Source organism: Natrix helvetica (genome assembly GCF_964273705.1).
Source record: "Natrix helvetica genome assembly, chromosome: 2".
Lineage (NCBI taxonomy): Eukaryota > Metazoa > Chordata > Lepidosauria > Squamata > Natricidae > Natrix > Natrix helvetica.
This window is the reverse complement of record NC_138552.1, coordinates 251067081-251089367: the sequence shown is the minus strand read 5'-3', so window position 1 is coordinate 251089367 and position 22287 is coordinate 251067081. Positions and strand designations below refer to the sequence as shown.

The 22287-nt window shown below is 43.0% G+C and overlaps 1 protein-coding gene across 4 annotated transcripts in view; it reads right to left on the bottom strand.

Annotated features, from left to right (window-relative positions):
* Positions 1-22287, bottom strand: part of PRKCE (protein kinase C epsilon) — a 370865-nt gene that overhangs the window by 66095 nt on the left and 282483 nt on the right. For all 4 annotated transcript variants that reach the window (XM_081941929.1, XM_081941930.1, XM_081941931.1 and 1 more), the window contains 2 exons: positions 21338-21549; positions 7026-7199 (listed from right to left, as the gene is read on the bottom strand). In XM_081941929.1, the coding sequence (XP_081798055.1) occupies positions 7026-7199; positions 21338-21549 (386 nt within the window). The remainder of the gene's footprint in view (positions 1-7025; positions 7200-21337; positions 21550-22287) is intronic.

Here is a 22287-nt window from a genome sequence, read left to right as displayed (position 1 = left end):
TGATGATTAAGAAGATTAGGGTGGCTCTCTCCCCACTGGCATTTCAGCTGCTCTTCTTTCGCTTAGCTCTTTCCTCCCAGAGCCCATTCGGTGAAAGGGCAGACAGCCCGCAGCTGTCTCATACCCCCCCTCCGCTCCCCGGCACCTGGGGAGAGGCTGGAAATACCCCCGTCAGCTGCTGCCGAGTCTGGGGGATTCCAGCAAGCCACCCTGCGGCAGAAGACCGCTCCATGGCCCCCTGTGCTCCTGAACGGAGCCCACCAGGGAGACGAGCAGCGGACAACATGTCCGTTAGCTACAGGAACTGGAAGTGATCTCCTATTTTTTTATGTGCTTTCAAACTGCTAGGTTGGCAGAAGCTGGGACAAGCTCTGTTACGTGGCGTTAGGGAGTCGAACCGCCGACCTGCCGACCTTTCTGATCGACAAGCTCAGCATTTTAGCCACTGAGCCAAATGTATCCAAATGGATACTGATGCAGAAAAACTTTTCTCCTAATAGTTTATAGTTGCCATCTTTCTTTCCTATCAAAATTCCAAAGTTAAGTCAGCTTGAATGCTGAGAAAAACATTAATGTACATTCCAATGCCACTTTTGTTATTTCACCCACAAACAATAAAAGGACCAAGTGCACTATGGATACATAAAAATGATAGCTGGAAGCTATGGTACCTGGTAGAAGACAACCAAAAATGTTTTGACAACCTATTATTTTTGTTTGTTTCTTTTAAGTGTGTGTGGGGAGGGGGAGTGTCCTGGGTGCTCTGAGCTTGGTTGTTTTCTTGTAGACATTTCATTAACCAAACCAAGTAACATCATCAGTTTGTTTTAATTAGAGAGTGTTTAAAGCAAGCTTCAGCACTAATCCTTGAAATTTTGGTCTATGGCTTTTGCCTAGAATGCCATCTACCAATGTTGGTATTGACCCCTATTTTTATTTTTTATGAGTAATTTTATTTTTTAAAAATTACAATAGTACCAATAAAAAACTAATACAAACTTTAAAAAAGAATAAAAAGAAACATGGAAGGTACAGAAAAGAAAAGGAAGAAAAATAAAAAGTAAAGGGAAAGAAAATATAAAAAGAAATGACTTTCCCCTTCATCACAACATAGAAATAATTTTAGTAATGTCTCCTAAAATACAGCAAATGATCTCTTCTTGCCATATCCCATCTCTTAATGTATAATCAAATCCTTAAAGCCTCGTCATTTCAGTCCCGGTGTCAGCAAAAGTCCTTTAAAGGTACCAAACAACAGCTTTTCGTGGAACTGTCTTCAACCTGCCATTTTTGCTCTGCAAGAGCAATATTTTTATTAGCTACTATTAGTGCATCGTGGACATTTTAAGGCCCCTAATCCATCTCACACTTCTGGGACTTCCTTCTAATCTCATGGCTGAAATCAGCATCACTGTTCTCTATAATTCTGAACAGAAAAAAAAACCCACCCTACAGTCTGGGGCCTGCAGCTAGATTAATATTGTTAAAGGAAATGCATTATGAAATGTTATTAAAAATATAAGGGAATGAAAACAATTCCATTCTTCAGTTTAAAAAAAAGTGACACGTCTCCTTAGCATTATTACCCAGAGACCTTCTAAGCCAACTCTACCCCTGGTTTTTATTTTGTATTATAATAGTTAGCACTATGATTTGGAACACTTCCAATTCAAACAGGACACCAATCATTCTTTCACTAGACAACCAAACCAGAGGTGATATTCAGCAGGCTCTGACCAATTCTGGAGAACTGGTAGCAAAAATTTTGAGTAGTTTGGAGAACCGTTAAATACCACCTCCGACTGGCCCCACCCCCATATATTCTCTGCCTCCCAAGTTCCAGCTGATCCATAAGAAATTGGGATTTTGCATTAACCTTCCCCTGGAGTGGGGTGGGAATGGAGATTTTACAGCATCCTTCCCCTGCCACGCCCATCAAGCTATGCCATGCCCACCAAGCCATGGCCACAGAACCAGTAATAAATTTTTTGAATCCCACTACTGAACCAAACCACAATATTCCAAAACTTGTAGATATTGTAGAATATTGATCTGCCTTACAAGACTGTAGTTCATATATGTGAAGCATCAGAAAGACTCATGCAGCTACATAAACAACTAAGTATTATGCTTTTCTGAGGAATATTATTGCATCTACTACAAATGAGATATGCAGATTTCAAAATCTGATAGGCAGATTTTGAACATTCTGATTAAGGAATTCTTTCCACAATAAAGAAACTTCACTATGCTTGGCAAAGCGCTCAATTCCATACATGTTCCTGTGACATTCTTTTGCCCGCAGTTAAAAAAGAAGCATTTCACACCAAAAATTTAGAAGGGAATCTGAAATGAAAGACATAACAGAAATCCAGAAATTGCAGCTATTTTCCAGGCATTGAGACTTGGGAATCAGAAAAAAAAATCATTTTAACTGTTTATATTACTAATATTATTTTAATCTGGAAGCTTTTAAAACCTATTCTAATGAATCTTTATAGAAATAAAATGTGTAAATTCACATTTGTATTCCCACATCTTTATCAAACCTCTTAATACTCTTTCTCTAAATTTGCCCAGCCCTAAAATAATAGTGGGCAATTCATGGTCTCCCTCTAATCTGCCCAAGCATATCCAAAATATAGAGGAGTTCCAGTTCCGGCGGCGGCAGCAACGGGCAGCTCCTTGCCCGCTCCGGCTCCCCGGTGGGCTTCCCCACTCCTTGGGGGGCACAGGACACCCCGCAGAGGGGTCCTGCCGGAGGGGCGGCATCACGGAGGTCTCCTGCAGCGGCGGCGGCCGGCGGGAGGTCTCTCGCGCGCCCAAGGCACCGGGGAGCAAGCCTGGAGGGCGCTTCGCGTTCCTGCGCCTCGCGCCTCGCTATAAGCCGACTGGAGAATGCAACAATAGAAGGAAGCAGCTGCAGTGCGGTGAGGTTGCTTCTCTCTTCATTCCCTATTCTGCATGAAGCATTACTCAGCTTCTTAAAATAACTTTCGGAGCATTTTGGAGGTGCGGCTGGAGGGAGGGGGGTTTCCCCCCCCCGGACAAGCGGCGAGGAACAATTTTGCTCTCAGCCCCCGGGGAAGGAGGAGGGGGGAGAGCCAACGAATGAAGCCTCACCCAGGCTGAGATGATTTTCTTTTCAATTTAATTCTACATATTACTGTGATTTGAGGACTTTTGGAACTTTTTAAAACTTTGTTATGCCTCTGTGCCCAAAACTGGCAGGGCAAGATGGCACACTTCCGTTGTCTTTATGAACTGTGAAACCTGACTCCACCTTTAAAATTCAGGCTTCCGGTCTTTGTCTCCGTGTCTCCCAGAGGAATCTCTTGTGGATTGGTATTTTTTAAACTTTCTAGGGGAAATTTTCTATCTATTGCCAGACTTATTAGAGAGACTCTCTTCTGCCTGGTTCTTCTGCTCCCGGACTCACCTGGCTACCCTTCTTTTCTAACTGTTTATCTTATATTTGGACTGAACTTTTAACGTTATAAAGGATGGCATCCAAAAGACCACCTCCTGGAAAACCTGGCTTTGCCACTTCTGCTCCAACATCCGCAACATCTAGTCCAGCCACACAGTCAAAGATAACAGAACTGATGCAACCTAAGACTACAGAGATGGACTTTCAACAAATGCTTCAACAAATTTTACAGGGCCAGGAGGAGATCAAGAAACAGCTAAGGGAAATGAAAGATGAAATTAAAGAAAATCAAGCCCAAATATATAAGAACTCACAAAGACTGAATCTTGTGGAAGTGGGGGTGGAGGAGGTGGGGGGGTAGAAGCTGTGCAGAAAGGGAACAAAGATCTTGACATCCAACAGATGAAAATAGAATTTGAGAGAATGTCCTATTACCTTAGATTTCAAAATGTTATAGAAGAAGATGGGGAAAACATAAGGGACATCATGACAAACATCCTGGCTGACTACACACACAAAGAAAAACAACAGATGGGGTGGGATATAGACCTGGTTTATAGAGTGAACGCAGCTTATGCTAGAATACACAATGTACCCAGGGAGGTTCACATTAAATTTCTTAGAAAAAGCACAAGAGATGAAATTCTGGGTGTACAAAGGGGGCAAGCATTGACATACCATGATATGGAGATAACCATTCTGAAGCAGATCCCTAAGAAGATTAGAGAAAAAAGGAAGAATTATTCGCAATTAGCGAATAAATTATACCAGAAAGGGGTGTGGTTTAGATGGTTGATGCCTGAAGGTATGCTGATATTCTGGGAGGAGACAAGAATTAGAATCAATTCACCCATAGAGGCGCAGGCCTTTATGGAAAAAAACAAAACACTCCTAGAAAAAACACAAGACACTACAACGGACACGCAGGACACGGGAGGGGCCAGAGCTCTGCCAGTGGAGGGAGATGGGGCAATAGCAAGAAGACTCAGATCACAAAAATAAATAAGAAAATCATATTATTAAAAACTGACCGAAAGTGATAATGGAATTATATCTGGATTTTATACTGTAATGTCTAATCTGATTGAATTTAGTAATAGAACTAATATGCTGATTGTAATCAATTATATACCAATGCATTATATATAAATGTATATTATGAGTATGGAGGGAGGGGCGCCTGTCACATTTTGCAACTGCCAAAATTTGTATACCTGTCCATTTACCCTTTTCCCTATAAATGTTGAAAAACCAATAAAAAATTTTGTTAAAAAAAAAATATATAGCAAAATGTTATGGCAACAAGTTTGATTTTTTTTTTGAAAAAAGCCATTTTTATCAAACACATATCCAGTCATAAAAACCTTAAGCACATTATAAGATTGGGGGGTGGGGGGAGGAGAACTAAATAATTTCAATCCCACCCACTTGGTGAACACAATCCTGTTGTGGCGCTCTGTGTCAAAATGTTTTTTTAAAAAAAAGGCAGGGCTTCGGCCAGGTTTAAAAGTATCACATTTTTTTTCAAATACAAGAGTTTTCAGATCCTTAATATTAAACCCATGTCATCTGAAATTTCCTAAAAGCAGAACTCTCAAATTTACATTCAAGATAAAGCAGGTTGGAATGCTTGCATTTCTATTGCACCAGGGCTTTAAACTGACAGTTTGCAAGCCCATATCATAAAAATCACAAACTTTGTTTATTCTGAGAGTTTAGAAGTTTATTTTGCTTACAATACCTACAATACTTATCAATATTTCTATGAAGTTATATAACAATTTAAAAAGGAGAAACAGAATAGAGGCGGCAAAGAATTCTCCTTTTTATATCTTTAGTGCCACCTTCTGGCATTTCAGATGCAATACAATATATTTATTTTGATATTAAAATCTGTTAGAAAGTAAATTCATTGTTAAAGGAGTTTACAGTACAGAATTAGGTGGTAGATTGTGGAATCACTGAAATAGTTTTATAAATATGGTTTAGAAAATGAGTTTTTAATATCTATGTGGAGGAAAACCCAACAAAGAAAATAAGTTGCACTTAAATTTCACAAAACAGACAAATGAAAGCAACTTTCAGCAAAACACAACTTTGGAGAACCTTAGGAATCAACCCCACCCTGAGAACAGATGAATTGGTCTTCTACCAATCCATATTGCCATAAAATGTGAGACAGACACTCAAGATTCAGGCAAGATACATAAAACCTACCATTCTGTTCCATTGCAATTCTCTGTTTAAAATGAAAATGCAACTTTGTGTTTAATTATATATTTCAAAGATATCATTTAAAATACTTTCATTTCATAACTTATCTTTCCAGACATCTAACCTACATCCTCCTAACATATTTTGACAACTGCAAATGTTAAGGCATGATTAAATTACTAATACAATACAGAGTTGGAAGGGACCTTGGAGGTCTTCTAGTCCAACCCCCTGCCTGGGCAGGAAACCCTATACCATTTCAGACAAATGGCTATCCAACATCTTCTTAAAGACTTCCAGTGTTGGGGCATTCATAACTTCTGGAGGCAAGCCGTTCCTCTGATTAATTGTTCTAACTGTCAGGAAATTTCTCCTCAGTTCTAAGTTGCTTCTCTCCTTGATTAGTTTCCACCCATTGCTTCTTGTTCTACTCTCAGGTGCCTTGGAGAATAGTTTGACTCCCTCTTCTTTGTGGCAACCCCTGAGATATTGGAACACTGCTATCATGTCTCCCCTAGTCCTTCTTTTCATTAAATTAGACATACTCAGTTCCTGCAACAGTTCTTCATGTTTTAGTTTCCAGTCCCCTAATCATCTTTCTTGCTCTTCTCTGTACTCTTTCTAGAGTCTCCGCATCTTTTCTACATCATGGCAACCAAAACTGAATGCAGTATTCCAAGTGTGGCCTTACCAAGGCATTATAAAGTGGCATTATCACTTCATGTGATCTTGATTCTATCCCTCTGTTTATGCAGCCTAGAACTGTGTTGGCTTTTTTGGCAGCTGCTGCACACTGCTGGCTCATATTTAAATGGTTGTCCACTAGGATTCCAAGATCCCTCTCACAGTTACTACTATTGAGGAAGGTACCACCTATACTGTACTTGTGCATTTCTTTTTTCTTCCCTAAATGTAGAACCTTACTCTTTTCACCATTGAATTTCATTTTATTAGATAGTGCCCAATGTTTAAGTTTGTCAAGATCCTTCTTATCTTAAGCCTATCTTCTGGAGTGTTGGCTATTCCTGCCTGCCAAATTTGATGAGTTCCCCATTTATTCCCTCATCCAAATAATTGATGAAGATGTTGAAGAGTACTGGTCCTAAAACAGAGCCTTGGGGTACCCCACTGCATACTTCCCTCCATGTAGGTGCAGTTCCTTTGAGGACTACACGTTGAGTGCAGCTGGTCACCACCATTTGGTGGTGATGCTGTCCAACCCACATTCTTCTACTTTATGTAGTAGTAGGTTATGGTCTACCTTATCAAATGCCTTGCTGTGTGAGACCATCCAGGCAGCAAGTATCATCCAGCTCACAGGAGACTTTAAACTCCTTGACCAGATCAGTAGTTAGGTATGGGATAGATTGAGATAGCTTACCTTGGTCTGGAAGCAGCAGTAGAGCTGTGTTAAATAAGGATGCTTTCGTGCTAATGCCAGAATCCGTTTTTCTGTCATTGTACAGTCCACATCATCATCTTGAAGAATGACATCTTTCTTTAAGACTTTCACAGCATATACTTCATCTTTACCTTTGAGTTCCGCTAGCATCACCTAGGATCAAGGACAACATCTCATTTATAAAATATACTGCATACTTGTTATACTAATAACAACTGGGGCAAAATGAACCATCACAAGTACCTTGAAGCAAAATATTTTGAAAAGGCCGTGTACAATATCTCTCTGTCTGTCCAACTACAGACAAATCTGTACATATCCCTTAACAACTCAAGATATAGTTAGATTTAGATCCGTGAACTCTGTGAAAAAGGTAAGCAGTATCATCTCCAATTGAAAAATCAGCTTTTCATGCAAGATATAGAGCCAAGTTCAGTACTCATCATAAAGTTTAGTATCTGGGTGAACAAGTAGACCCATTTATTCTCAGGATAACTTTATAATTGAAGATATGCAGAAATTCTTGTGTTTAATGAACTTTGAAGAAAGTTTTGCACATGTTCCAACAACTTATGTACAGCTTCTATAGATGAGAGTATATTTGTAATCAATTGCAATATGCCCATTCATACACTTAGAGTAGAAGGTTTCTATTGCTATTAATGCATTATTCTTGAATAACTAAATAGAATACTCCACAAGCCTAATTTTGAGCAACTGTAAGGGAAAATGACATCTATCTACCTATCTATCTGCCTCTATCTTTCTATCTCTTTAGTGGTTACTTCTTATAAGCCAGCATGGAAAGGATATAGGGGTACGCATATAAATATTTGTAATTCAGAATCTCTGGCAGTAATAGAAAGCCAAGGATAGACACAATGATTCTATACAATAGTAGAGTTGGAAGTGACCTTGGAGGTCTGCTAGTCCAAGCCCCTGCCTAGGCAGGAAACCCTATACCGTTTCAGACAGATGGCTAGCCAACATCTTCTTAAAGACTTCCAGTGTTGGGGCATTCACAACTTCTGGAGGCAAGGTGTTCCACTGATTAATTGTTCTGTCAGGAAATTTATCCTCAGTTCTAAGTTGCTTCTCTCCTTGATTAGTTTCCACCCATTGCTTCTTGTTCTACCCTCAGGTGCCTTGGAGAATAGTTTGACTCCTCTTCTTTGTGGCAACCTCTGAGATATTGGAACACTGCTATCATGTCTCCCCTAGTCCTTCTTTCTCTTAAACTAAACATACCCAGTTCCTGCAACCGTTCTTCATATGTTTTAGTCTCCAGTCCCCTAATCATCTTTGTTGCTCTTCTCTGCACTCTCTCCAGAGTCTCCACATCTTTTCTACATCATGGCAACCAAAACTGAATGCAGTATTCCAAGTGTGGCTTTACCAATGCATTATAAAGTGGTATTAACACTTCACGTGATCTTGATTCTATCCCTCTGTTTATGTAGCCTAGAACTGTGTTGGCTTTTTTGGCAGCTGCTGCACACTGCTGGCTCATATTTAAATGGTTGTCCATTAGGATTCCAAGATCCCTCTCACAGTTACTACTATTGAGGAAGGTACCACGTATACTGTACTTGTGCATTTTGTTTTTCTTCCCTAAATGTAGAACCTTACTCTTTTCACCATTGTATTTCATTTTATTAGATAGTGCCCAATGTTCATATTTGCAAAGATCCTTCTGTATCTTAAGCCTATCTTCTGGAGTGTTAGCTATTCCTGCCAGCTTGGTGTCATCTGCAAATTTGATGAGTTCCCCATTTATTCCCTCATCCAAATCATTGATGAAGATGTTGAAGAGTACTGGGCCTAAAACAGAGCCTTGGGGTACTCCACTGCATACTTCCCTCCATGTAGATGCAGTTCCATTGAGGACTACACGTTGAGTGTGGTTGATCAGCCAGTTACGAATCCATGTGGTGGTGATGCTGTCCAACCCACATTCTTCTACTTTATCTACTAGTAGGTTATGGTCTACCTTATCAAATGCCTTACTGAAGTCCAAGTAAACTATATCGACGGCATTCCTCTGGTCCACTAATTTTGTCACATTATCAAAGAATGCAATAAGATTATTCTGGCACGATCTGTTTTTGACAAACCCATGTTGGCTTTTGGCTATTACTTTGTTTGTTTCTAGGTGTTCGCAAATTCGTTGCTTGATTATTTTTTCCAGAATCTTTCCTGGTATTGAGGTCAGGCTGATAGGTCTGTGGTTTCCTGGATCTATTTTTTTCCCTTTTTTGAAGATGAGAATCACATCAGCTCTTTTCCAGTCCTGGTAGTTCCCCGGTGCTCCAGGATCTCTGAAAGATATAATTCAGTAGTTCTGAGATCTCGTCTGCTAGTTCCTTCAGAGCCCTGGAGTGTAATCTGTCTGGTCCTGGTGATTTGAACTCGTCTAGGGAAGACAGGTGCTCACTTACCATTTTCTTCCCTATTTCAATTTGTGTTCCTAATCTGATTTTTGTGGTGCTGTTTTTGATAGGTTGGACTGTTTTATCCCTTTGCGTATCACTTTGAACCTGACTGATAAATTTCTGGTTTCAGTTTCATTAGATGTCCCTACCCAAGTAAATCAAGGCTTATAAGATTTTGCAAGTAAACCAGAGTGCAAGCCCACTCTACCAAGTCTTACAAGTAGTAGCCACAAACTTTGTCAAGTTTGGGCCCTTTGTCAACATTGTTAGATCGGCAATGGAAAGGCAGACACAGACTGAAGTAACAACAGCTCTTTATTAACAAGACAACAAGTGAGAACAATCCAGCAAAGGCTGGGTCTGACAGCAGCCCTTTTATAGCGAACTGTCAGACTCTCAGCCAATAGAATCAAACCTCTGTTCCCACTGGAACAGAGGACCTTGGTGGAAACCATATCTACTGTTGTAGATATCTAACACCTGTCCCATCTTAGATGAAACAATCCTACTTGTAACATAGTCACGCAGGTAGGCGGGCTTTTGTGTAGCTCTGCCTGACCTGCGCAGTTCAGTAGGAGGGTTTCTCTTGGACAGGTCGGACGGACCTGTTTGCTCTGCAGCTCCGCTTGGTGGAAGCTCCTGGAACCTTTCACAGGCTGCGGCTGGAGTTCCTCAAGCCGGTTCGCTCGGAGGTTGCTGCGAGCCTGCAACCTCACCAGATGAGTATCCTGGATAACTCGGGCTTGAGCTAACTGTTTGAGGAGTTGGTGGTTGCTCCGTTTGGTTAGGGCTTTGGCTAACTCGAGCAGGAGTTACTGCTGGTGGTCTGAGATTGGAGTTGGAGAGGCAGCCACAAAGTTGGTTAATGTGCCTTCTCCAATTTCTACCGTCCTAGACCTCAAGAAGATATGAGCGAGGCCCGGTAATGCCTATCACCATGGCAAGAATCCACATTGTTCCCCTGGCATAGTTCTTGGCGTATACCAAATCCCCTATGCTAAAGTTCCGAATTTTGCTTGTGGAGTCTGGGGGCGAAACGGCAGAATAGTTTGAGTGTAGCCAGTCTAAGTGGGACCGTAGCCGGTGACCCATGAGAAGCTCAGATGGGCTTCTTCCAGTGGTGGCACTGGGTGTGATATGTTGAATTAGGAGGTAATGGTCTACCCATGTTTGCCAATCTCCCGGGCCCATTCTGGAGAGGGCCTCTTTTGCAGATTACACCATACGTTCCGCCTGGCCATTGGAAGCCGGATGGAATGGTGCAACCAGGGCATGCCAAATTCTCTGGGCTGCTAGGAAGGTATTGAAGGGCATGGTGGTGAATTGGGGGCCATTGTTTGAGACCAAGACATCGGCCAAGCTGTGCATGGAGAAAAGTCTCTATAGTACCTTGATGACCGCCTCTGCCATCGTGGAGGTGATCAGGACTACCTCTAACCACTTTGAGTAGGCATCCACAACTACTAAGAATGTTTGGCCGTGAACTGGGCCAGCGAAGTCTATATGCACCTAGACCATGGTGCTTGAGGATGCTCCCACTCCTTAGTGGGCGCCTCTGGGGGAGCAGGTCTGGACTCCTGACATAATGTGCAGGTAGCTACCCATTCTTCTAATCTCCCTGTCCATGTTAGGCCACCATACGTAACTCCTTGCCAGGGACTTCATCCTGACAATCCCTGGGTGCCCTACATGTAAAGCTTCCAAAACTGCAATGCACAGTTTGGGTGGAATAACGATCTGGTCCCCCCACAGTAGGCAACCATTCACAACAGACATTTCATCCCGTTTACAAAAATATATTTTGAACTCGGACCCCACAGGCCCCTTGGGCCACCCCCTCCACACCCAGTTCATAATTTGTTTAACAGTGGAGTCTTTAGCGGAGTAGCGGGCCACATAGTTAGATGAGACAGGACCAGTTTCCAACAGTCAATAAAACTGGTATCTCGGGTGTCGGGTCTGCGAGGATTTCAGGCAATGGGCAACAGCTCAACATGTCTACATGTCCCAAAGTCTTGCCCGAACGGTGCACCAGCCTGTAGGAATAAGCAGCCAAGAAGATAGTCCACCTTGTCATCCATGGAGAAAGTGACACAGGAGTTGGTCTGTCCCCCAGCCAGTAAGCCCAAAAGCGGCTTGTGATCAGTTATGAATTCAAAATCCTGCCGATAGAGATAGTCATGGAATCCTTTTACCCCAGCCACAGCAGCCAAGGCCTCACAGTCCAACTGGCTATAGTTCCTTTCTGCAGCAGATAGGGTCCTTGAGTAGAATGCTATAGGGGGTTCAGTCCCATTGGGCATGTGGTGGCTGAGGATGGCTCTGACGCTGAAAGGTGACGCGTCGCAGGTCAGCCCCAAAGGCAGGGTCTGGCTGTATTGGTTCAGGAACGATTCAGCTTACAGGAATTTTTTGACCGCGGCAAATGCGGCAGCTTCGGCTTGTCCCCAGGACCACTTCGCATTTTTTGTTAAAAGACGGTGAAGTGGTTCAGCACCAGTGGCTTTCTGTTGTAGAAAGACGCTGTAAAAATTAAGGAGCCCAAGGAATGCCTGCAGCTTGGTTTGATTGCGAGGTGTAGGGGCGTCCTGAATCGCTTTGATTTTTTGGGAGGTCAGGTGAATCCCAGAGCCGTCGATTAGGTATCCCAGGAACTTGACCCTTGGCACATTTATTTTACATTTTTCTTTTTTAAGGCGGAGGCCTTTTTCTCAAATTCTTGTCAAAACTGTGCGTACTCGTTTTAAAAGTTGCGCCGCATTTGCAGCCGATACCAAGATGTCGTCAAAATAGGGGACAACTCCTGGAATATCCTGAAAAAGCCATTCCATGATGTTTTGGAACAGTCCAGGGGCGATACTAATGCCAAATTGTAGGCGGTGGCATTTGAATACACTCCTGTGCGTCACAATGGTTTGGGCCTCCGCTGCAGCGCCATCTACTGGCAATTGCTGGTATGCCTGCGCCATGTCTAATTTAGCAAAAAAATTTCCCGGGCCTAGTGAATGGAGATACGTACAGGGTATGCGCTTTGTTGTAGCGCCTTATTTATTGAACATTTGTAATCCGTGCAAACCTGACCCATCTGGTTTGACAGGTGTCACTATCGGTGTCTCCCAGCGTGCACAATCGACTGGCTCTAGGATTCCCTGGCCTATGAGCTTGTCAATTTCCCTGTCAATTTTAGGGAGAAGAGCGAAAGGCACTCTCCTGTTATTGGCGCTATGTTGGGATCCAAATTAAAGGAAATTGGGGTCCCCATATACTGTATTCAGCCCCGGGCTGAAGACATCCTCAAACTCCTTAAAGATGGTCTCGGCGCCATCGTCTTTCGGAGCATTTGATAGTGAGACATTTGCCACAGTGTGGATGCCAGTTACTTCCAGGCATGGCCTGGAACCAATCTAGCCCCAGGAGGCTCTGTAGGTTGGCGCTGACCACCGTCACTGGGAGTCTCCCCTTAAATTGGTTGAAGTTTACCCGCCGGGTGTGGACTTGCCCTATCAATGTGTGATTCTATTCTCCCCTTTGGGTTGTATTGGGGTCTTTTACCAGGCTTCCAGGTTGGCCTTCGGCCGGCAGAGTAGCAAGTTTCCAGGCTGCCAAGCTGCCTCAGGGAATTTGCTCTGGCACACCTTGGCTATGTGCCCCGACTTCCCACAGCGATGGCAGGTTGCATCTCTAAATTGGGAGCTTTGCCTGGCATGCTCACCGCCACAGCTAGCACAGGGAGGAGAAGGCTGCTTAAATTTGCGCACCGGCTGGGCGTGGCTACTGCGCATGTGGTAGCTGTCATCTTTTTCCCCCTCAGAACTCTTGGCCTCTGTAGCCTCGCGATGAACGCGTGTAGACTATCGCGCTTCTGGAGCTGCGTTCTGGTGCTGTAAAATCTCGGTTGATTTGGCCGCTGATTCTGATGCCCTGGCTTCATCTAGGGTGATCTACAGGGAGAGGTTCGATCGTGCCAGCAATCTCCTTTGCAGACTAAGGCCCTGCCTGAACTCCTCGAGCTGATCTCATCGGTGGCGGTTGAGACCCCCAAACTTTTAGTGATGGGGGATTTTAACCTGCCGTCGATGGGAGAAGCGTCTGAGGGGGTTCGGGAGTTCATGGCTTCCATGACAGCCATGGACCTGACCCAATTAATTCAGGGCCCTACTCACGAGGGAGGCCACACGCTGGACCTTGTCTTTGTCTCTGGCCAGTGGACGAGTGATCTGGGAACAGGGGATCCAACTATTATTCCCCTGTCATGGTCAGATCACTCACTTCTCCGGCTTGACTTCCCTGGTGCTACCCCCCGCTGCGGGGAGGCGGAACCGGAAGGTATTAGATGGTTCCGCCCCAAGCGCCTGATGGAACCAGATAGGTTCCAGACGGAGCTTGGGCCACCTCCTGTGGACCTGACCCGCCCCCGAGTGGAGGACCTGGTAGACGCATGGAATAGTGTGACTACCGGGGCCCTAGACCGGGTGGCGCCTTTGCGGCCTCTCCTGCGGCGACGAACCACCCTGGCCCCTTGGTTCACCGAGGAGCTAAGGGTGATGAAACGCCACAAGAGACGCCTAGAGAGTCGTTGGAGATCCTCCCGTTCCGAATTTGACCGAGCACAGGCACGAGCCTATTTGAGGACGTACCTTGTGGCACTAAGAGCGGCCAAACGTCAACATTGCGCCGCTCTTATTGCGTCCGCAGATAACCGCCCTGCCGCCCTGTTATGAGTGACCCGCTCCCTATTGTTTGAGAGACCGCGGGAAGCCCCTTTACAGGGCAGAGCAGAGGAGTTTGGGAAATATCTGCAGGACAAAGTCGCTCAAATCCGGATGGGATGGGCCCCTTTCAGTAGTCCAGTTGAGACGCCCGTGGCGAGTCTTGAGGGACCGCTTTGGGAGGAGTTTGACTCGGTTGCCATCGAGGATTTGGACAGGTTACGTGGACGTCTGCGACCTACCACATGTTTATTGGACCCGTGTCCCTCCTGGCTTGTACTGGCATCCTGGGAGGTTACGCGCGACTGGCTCCTGGGCCTAGTGAACGCTTCGTTGGGTGAGGGGTTTCTGCCGGCCACCTTGAAAGAGGCGGTTGTGAGGCCCCTGCTCAAGAAGCCTTCCCTGGACCCAACGGATCTAGTCAATTATCGTCCAGTCTCCAACCTTCCTTTTTTAGCGAAGGTTGTAGAGAGTGTGGTGGCACAACAGTTCCCACGTCACCTGGAGGAGAATGATTATCTAGACCCGCGCCAGTCCGGCTTCCGACCCGGGCACAGCACGGAGACGGCCTTGGTCGCATTGGTGGATGATCTCTGGAGGGCCAGAGATAGGGGTTGTTCCTCTATCCTGGTCCTATTAGATCTCTCGGCGGCGTTCGATACCATCGACCATGGTATCCTGTTGCACCGGCTTGAGGGGCTGGGAGTCAGGGGCACCGTTTTACAGTGGTTTGGCTCCTACCTCTCTGGCCGGACGCAACGTGTGTTGGCAGGGGAGCAGAGATCGACCCGGAGCCCCCTCACATGTGGGGTGCCACAGGGGTCGGTGCTCTCGCCTCTCCTGTTCAACACATACATGAAACCGCTGGGCGAGATCATCCGTGGTTTTGGGGTGGGATATCATCTGTATGCTGATGATACTCAGCTATACATTTCCACCCCGAACCACCCCAATGAGGCCGTTGAAATGATGTCCCGGTGTTTGGAGGCCGTACGGGTCTGGATGGATGGCAACTGACTAAAACTCAACCCTTCCAAGACGGAGTGGCTGTGGCTTCCGGCCTCCCGGTTCAACCAGTTGCTTCCATCTCTGGCCATTGGGGGCGTGCAACTGGCCCCCATGGAACAGGTGCGCAATTTGGGCGTCCTCCTGGATGCCCGGCTGTCCATGGATGACCATGTAACAGCCGTGGCAAGGGGGGCGTTCCATCAGGTTCGCCTGATGCGCCAATTGCGCCCCTTATTGGACCGGGATGCCCTACGCACAGTCACCCATGCGCTAGTGACGTCTCGCCTGGACTACTGCAATGCTCTCTACATGGGGCTTCCCTTGAGATGCACTCGGAGACTGCAGTTGGTCCAGAACGCGGCCGCGCGGGTGATTATGGGGAGGACTAGATACTCCCCTGTAACACCTCTCCTGCGCGAGCTGCACTGGCTTCCTGTAGTCTACCGAGTGCATTTCAAGGTTTTGATTATGATCTTTAAAGCGCTTCATGGCACAGGACCTAGTTACATGCAGGATCGCATCCTGCCCCATGCATCCCTACGACCAATCCGCTCACACAGAGAGGGACTTCTCCGGGTGCCGTCCACTAAACAGTGTCAGGGGGTGACACCCAGGAGCAGAGCCTTCTCTGTGATGGGCCCAGCCCTGTGGAATGACCTCCCCTGTGACATCAGGATTATTTCCGATCTCCGCTCCTTCCGTGTACAGCTGAAGACCCACCTCTTTCAATTATCTGGCCTGGCTCAACCGTAAATTTTTTCTTATTCCTCCTGACAGTCCTTTTAAATTTTTTAAATTTTAAATTGTGTTATTATAACTGGGGTATTTTAATGGTGATTTTTAACTGTCTAAATGTGATGTAACTTGTTACCTCCTCCGTGCATGTATGTCCTTGTATATATGTATGTTTATGTGTTTGTACATATGTTTTATGTTTTATATGTTCTATTGTACGCTGCCCCGAGTCCTATCTGGAAAGGGAGCGGCTAATAAATTCAAATTTATTTATTATTATTATTATACCCCGTAAATTATGTGGTCCAGAATCAGATCATCCAGGTCCCTAAATTCACAATATGTAGCAGCCTTGCAAAGCGCCACTACATAGTCATTGATCGACGCTCCCTCCTTTTGATTCCTCGTGTTGAATTCATGGCGGCAAAAATATTTGGATAGTTTGGGCGCTTAGTGTGTTCTGAGGGTTTGTTGAAGCGCGGACCAGGCCACCGACTGTAACGGCATCAGCTCTGACAAATCCTTAGCCGTCTCAAACACTTCCCGGCCACAGTACCCGAGGAACATGTTCTTTTTCCAGCCGTCTGGTATGCGAGGTCGTTGGCCTCTAGGAAACATTTGAAGTGGAGCATATACGACTCCCAGTGCTCAGAGACTGGGTCATACGGAGTCGGTGGGGCGTCTTGTTAAGTCGGTAGCGAGAGCGATTTGAGCTTGCCCCTCGGAAATGGCGATTTGACGCCGTGCTGAGCTCTGAGCTGGATAACTTGCTGGATTCTGTGCTCTTTTTGGATTGCCTAGTTGCCTTCCAATCCCACCCTTGTCGCCAGTGTTAGATCGGACAATGGAAAGGCAGACGCAGGCTGAAGTAACAACAGCTCTTTATTAACAAGACAACAAATGAGAACAATCCAGCAAAGGCTGGGTCTGACAGCAGCCCTTTTATAGGGAGCTGTCAGACTCTCAGCCAATAGAATCAAACCTCTGTTCCTGCCGGAACAGAGGACCTTGGTGGAAACCATATCTACTGTTGTATATATCTAACAAACATGGTTCAATATTCACTTTCCCTTTACTATACCAAGTCTTTCTGCTTCTGGCTACATGACCCTTATCCACTTGTTCATGAACTAACACTAGAATGAATAGGGCATGATGTGAATTTCCTCCTCAGCAAATTTCAGTCAAATAGGGTCTCTGAATGCAATTTTAACTGGAATAATCAAACTAGGTATTAGCTAGATAAACTGAATAGACCACTGTAAAGTTCTTCAAAGTAATTGTGTGATGACTTCACAAATAGTTCAGTAGTTGATCTAAGTCCCACAGCTCACATCAACACAAAGCAATTGCAAATAAATATATTGAACATGCATAAATAGTGTTCTATAATTAATTATTTAAAATATATCAGAATTTAGTAACAAATGAGATCACAAAAGACAATGAAAGGCATATAAATTAGCCTTTATGTTTCTACTTCACAATACAGATGATGATGTTATCAGAACCGATGTACATTCAATATGGACATAGTTTTTATTGCAAATGAGAGCCAGGTTCAAGATTTAGCAAAATTATACACCCACCAAGAGCCTACGGATTTGAACAGCCTATAATCAAGTGATTCCTCTTTACCATAGCAACTTGCCTATTCACTCAGGCATGATAGCTAGTGGCATGAAGGGACATTATAGTGAGAGGAGGTGGACAAGGGGGGGAGGGAAAGAGACAGAGAAAACAGTGGATTGGAAAAAGTTGCTTGGTCTAGTACTGCAACCATAGCTTTGCATCTGGACAATGCTGCATCCATGCAGAACATTGCAGCATTGTCCAGATATACCAATGGTTGCAGTACAATACTAGAACAAACTGCTTTGTCCAATCCACTGTTTTCTGTTTGACTAGAAATACCATACTTCCTAATCAGCAGTTGCAGGGAAGCCTCCAAGTTGCAGATAGAAACATATAAAAGAAGTGAACCTGGAGAATGTTCAAAGAAAGAATGTACCCTCACACAAGTGAGGGAATCATGGAAAAGTTGGATCTCTTTTTTTAATAACACAGGTCTTCTTGAATAAATATATTGGCCGCAATGAAGATATTTGGCAAATGTCTATGACCTTTAGAATTGTAGATATCTCTGATTACCTTGCAAAGAGCTGAAGAAACCAACAATGGTTCTATAATTATAGAAAGTGAGATTTGTCATTACTTTTTTCACTATTTTGTAACCGCTTTATAGGGTGTAGTGATTGGAGCCAAAACAAATGCAGTCTAATATCTACATGCCATGTTAAGTGTGCATAGCTGGCAAACAGAAAATATAAGCACAAAATTATTTGATTTGCAGGATCAGAAAAAGCAAAATAGGAAACATCTACACAATGAAGAAATGTCAATCACCTGACAGAACACTTTTTACAGTTAGGCTCCTTGACAAACATAATTTAGCACTTCAAGAAGGAGATATGTATTCAACTCACAGAATAATATTGACATTAAAAAAAATCAGACTTTGAAAAGAGAAATATTTCTGCCACAGGACTTGTAGAAATTCACAGTTATACATTCTTGCTATAGTTCTTTTCTGTACATATATTGCAACATATTCTTTTATAAGAACAATAAAGCAACATATTGTCATGTGTACAAAGACATGTGAACAGAATGTAGAGCCTAGTCTTTTGCAACTACAACTCTAACACCAACTTTTTGTCAAATTACTCTCCTGAAGATATATTGGCTTATGAATTTATGTAAGGTCAGAAATTCTGGAATGTCTTCATGCCTAGAAGGCATCAGTTGAAAAAAAGTTGCCAATATTATCCATTGATTCAAACTAGCTCACAAGGCAGCAGCATCTGAAGGAGACTGAAGTCAAGATGATCTCACAAGAATCCATTGTACCTACCAGCTTAGATCTGACACCACTTAATGGGTCAGCAAGTTTGTCTGTGCCTAAAGTATATTTGCACTGTGTAAGTGGGATGGGAACATTTAACACAGTGTCATAAAGGACTGGAGAAACCAAAGTCAAATTGCAATTTATTTGTAAGATTCATACAATGGCAGAGATAAAATTATGGAAACAAATAGCATCAGTGCAGGCTGAGATACAGAATGCTATGAATTTCCTATAATCTTTCAGGAATGCATTTAGCCTTTCTTGTCATCCTTTTGGATTCTTCCTTCCTTCCTTTCATTCATTTTTCTTTTCTATTTTTAAAAGTATTTATATTTAAATCTCTAGAGTAATGGGCAATATACTTTAAGGGCAAAAAGCAAAAATAAACAAGGAAAAAAAGTAATGCAGGAATAAAAAACCAAAACATAAATTAAGGCTAATGAAGTATAGCAATGAATGAGCTGCCAAAGACTTGTGGAATAAAATGGATTTAACTGATTTTAGAATGTCAGCAAAGTTGAGGCCTCGTGTACATCTGGGAGGAGAAGGTTCTGAAGGATGGGGACCACCACAAAGTTTATCTTATCCTCATTTAATGTATTTCAGTGGAGAATGGTGGGGAGGCTTTTAACACCCTTTCTCTAAGTGAACAAACTGGACAGGCCAATTCAATAATGATAACGTGATGCATGATATATCTTACTAAAGGAAATAAAGGCACTTTGAAATGGTCCCAGAAGTCTAATATCAACTGACACAAGTTTATATTATGAGGTTACCAAATGTTTACTAGCAAGACCATCTTGGTAAGATTTAATCTGAATGTTGCTTCACCTTATCCACATCACTGTTTTCAGATGCTTCTTTTAAGACTTCCACATCAGCTGTTGCTCAGCCTGTGATGCCAGGGCATTATTGAATCTAATCAGCCTATTGGTGGGATCTCATCCTGAACTTACAATTGACATCTCTCAGAGATTTCATGTAGAAACTGAAGAATATCCCCTACCTAGAACATAGACCAGAATCACTCATTTATTCAGGCAGGGACTTAACCACTGTAAATGAATTCTCTTACTTTCAACTTTTTTTTAGTAATCTATTGAATGTTGCTTAGAAGTCTAATAAATAACATCTAATTCTGGGAGCCTCTATGGGTTTTTATTCACATAGATATATTAAATTTGTAAATCACCTGGAATACAATGGGGAGGGATTGTTGTAAATGTGTATCTAAGTACAATAATGAAATAACCAAACTAATTAAAACGAATATATATATATATATATATATATGGTGGTCTTCTGTGATGAGCCGAAGGACAGAAAGAGGGAGTAGTGACCTTCCTCCCATATTTAGGCATACCAGGGGTTGTAACACAAATACATACCTATTTCCCTGGCTCAACTGATAAGGAGGCGAGCCTGTGGCTTAGTGGCTAAGACTCCCGCCTAAGATATAATACAGCCCAGGTTCAAATCCCAGTAAGGGTATGGCTAGCTGATGAGAGCTAATTAGCTTGAAATAGATCTATACTAGTCTCCCTTTATTTATTTATCAGTACAAATACAACACAAATATAAAAAGGCAACATTAAAAATAAAAATATGGTTTTCTGCCTGCATGGTCTTCTGTGATGAGCCGAAGGACAGAAAGAGGGAGTAGTGACCTTCCTCCCATATTTAGGCATACCAGGGGTTGTAACACATATACATACCTATTTCCCTGGCTCAATTGATAAGGAGTCAAGCCTGTGGCTTAGTGGCTAAGACTCCTGCCTAAGATATAATACAGCCCAGGTTCAAATCCCAGTAAGGGTATGGCTAGCTGATGAGAGCTAATTAGCTCGAAATAGATCTATACTAGTCTCCCTTTATTTATTTATCAGTACAAATACAACATACATACATACATACACACACACACACACACACACACACACACACACACACACACACACACACACACATATATATATATATATATATATATATATAATCAGCTACTAATTTATATAATTTAGTTTGGGCTCCTGCTCACTGCTTTTTATAAAGTCTTTTTATATGGCTCTTTTTTAATATGCTATTCTAAGACTGCTTTTGGCAAAACCAAAGTTGCATATCTTGGCCATAATTTCATGTGACGAAGAATGTATTTCTATAGGCACCATAATTCTAATGGTAAATGAGAATGACTAAGAGAGGCAGGATGAAGAGATGCTGCCTCAAAAACAGACACCCCATAGCCTGCAGCAGGATGAAGAAAGAGGCTCAGAAGGGACCCTCCCAAACTTCTCAAGCTGTAAAGGAGATGGTAGGATAGCTCTCGCTTGAGACTTGCAGTATTCTGTTAATGTATTCTTACAATTAAGTAACATTAGATCATCTGTTCATGTTTCCTGTTGTGTCTACCTGAGAAGCCTGTAATATTTTCAGCTTAGGAATCATGATAAGGCAAGTGACCAAAAAAGAACCAAGTAACATTTGGAGGCTGCTCACCTTTCCAAAGCTGCCTTTTCCTAATACTTTGATGAAGTTAAATTCCTCCAGGCCCATTCGCTTTGTCTGAGCTTTGACGTCACCATTTTCCCCATTCTCCCCCGGTGTATTAAGTTGGCTATCAGTTGAGCTTGTTGCTGCTCCCCTATGTTCTTCTCCCCGATTGTCAAATGATAACGCTTTCCTGATGTTATTTTCAAGCTCTTTGATTTCTGGGTGAAGACAAAAAACAGTATTGACGTCAAAATAGTTTGCAAAAACCTCTGCAGGATTTAATATTAATTTTGGAGACAAATGAATTATATCAGATGCTTTTTGAGTCACAAAGAAGGATAGGTTATGGTTCCCAATTTTAGGTATACTTTCCTGGCTGAATTTAAACTGGTCTAGGGGACAGAAAACAAAGGAATCTTGTGGGAAAATGTATGCCTCAAGCAGAGAGCAGCCTATCAGATTTTGGCTCTGCTCCAGGATTCCTTTGGGAGATTCAGAACCCTTAAAGGGTTCCCTGACATTGCACACTGGAGCATTGTGGCATAGAATTAGGTTGTTTTGTCATTTTAAGGCAGCAGTGATAAACTGAGGCTCCAGGGCTACAAGTACCTGTAAAATGTCTTTTGACTTTTATTATTGACAACTGGTGGTGTAACTTTCTGCCATTTTGAAATTTAATTGCAAATAAACTCTAAACTCATCATAAAAAAGAAGAAATAGTTCTGTGACAACTATTTGTTTCTTGACCCCACTCATTGTGAACACACAAAAGATATTGCCAACCATGGCTTTTTCTTGTTTGAGATTATTAATTATTAGATCCCAATAATTGATGCTTTAATTATTGGGGTGTTTTAAAAACAGTTACAGTGTTGAATCCAAACAAGATTTTAAGGCTTTGGGGAATCTCATCAGCATGGGAGCTATACAACGCTTACATCATTCCAGGCACTGCT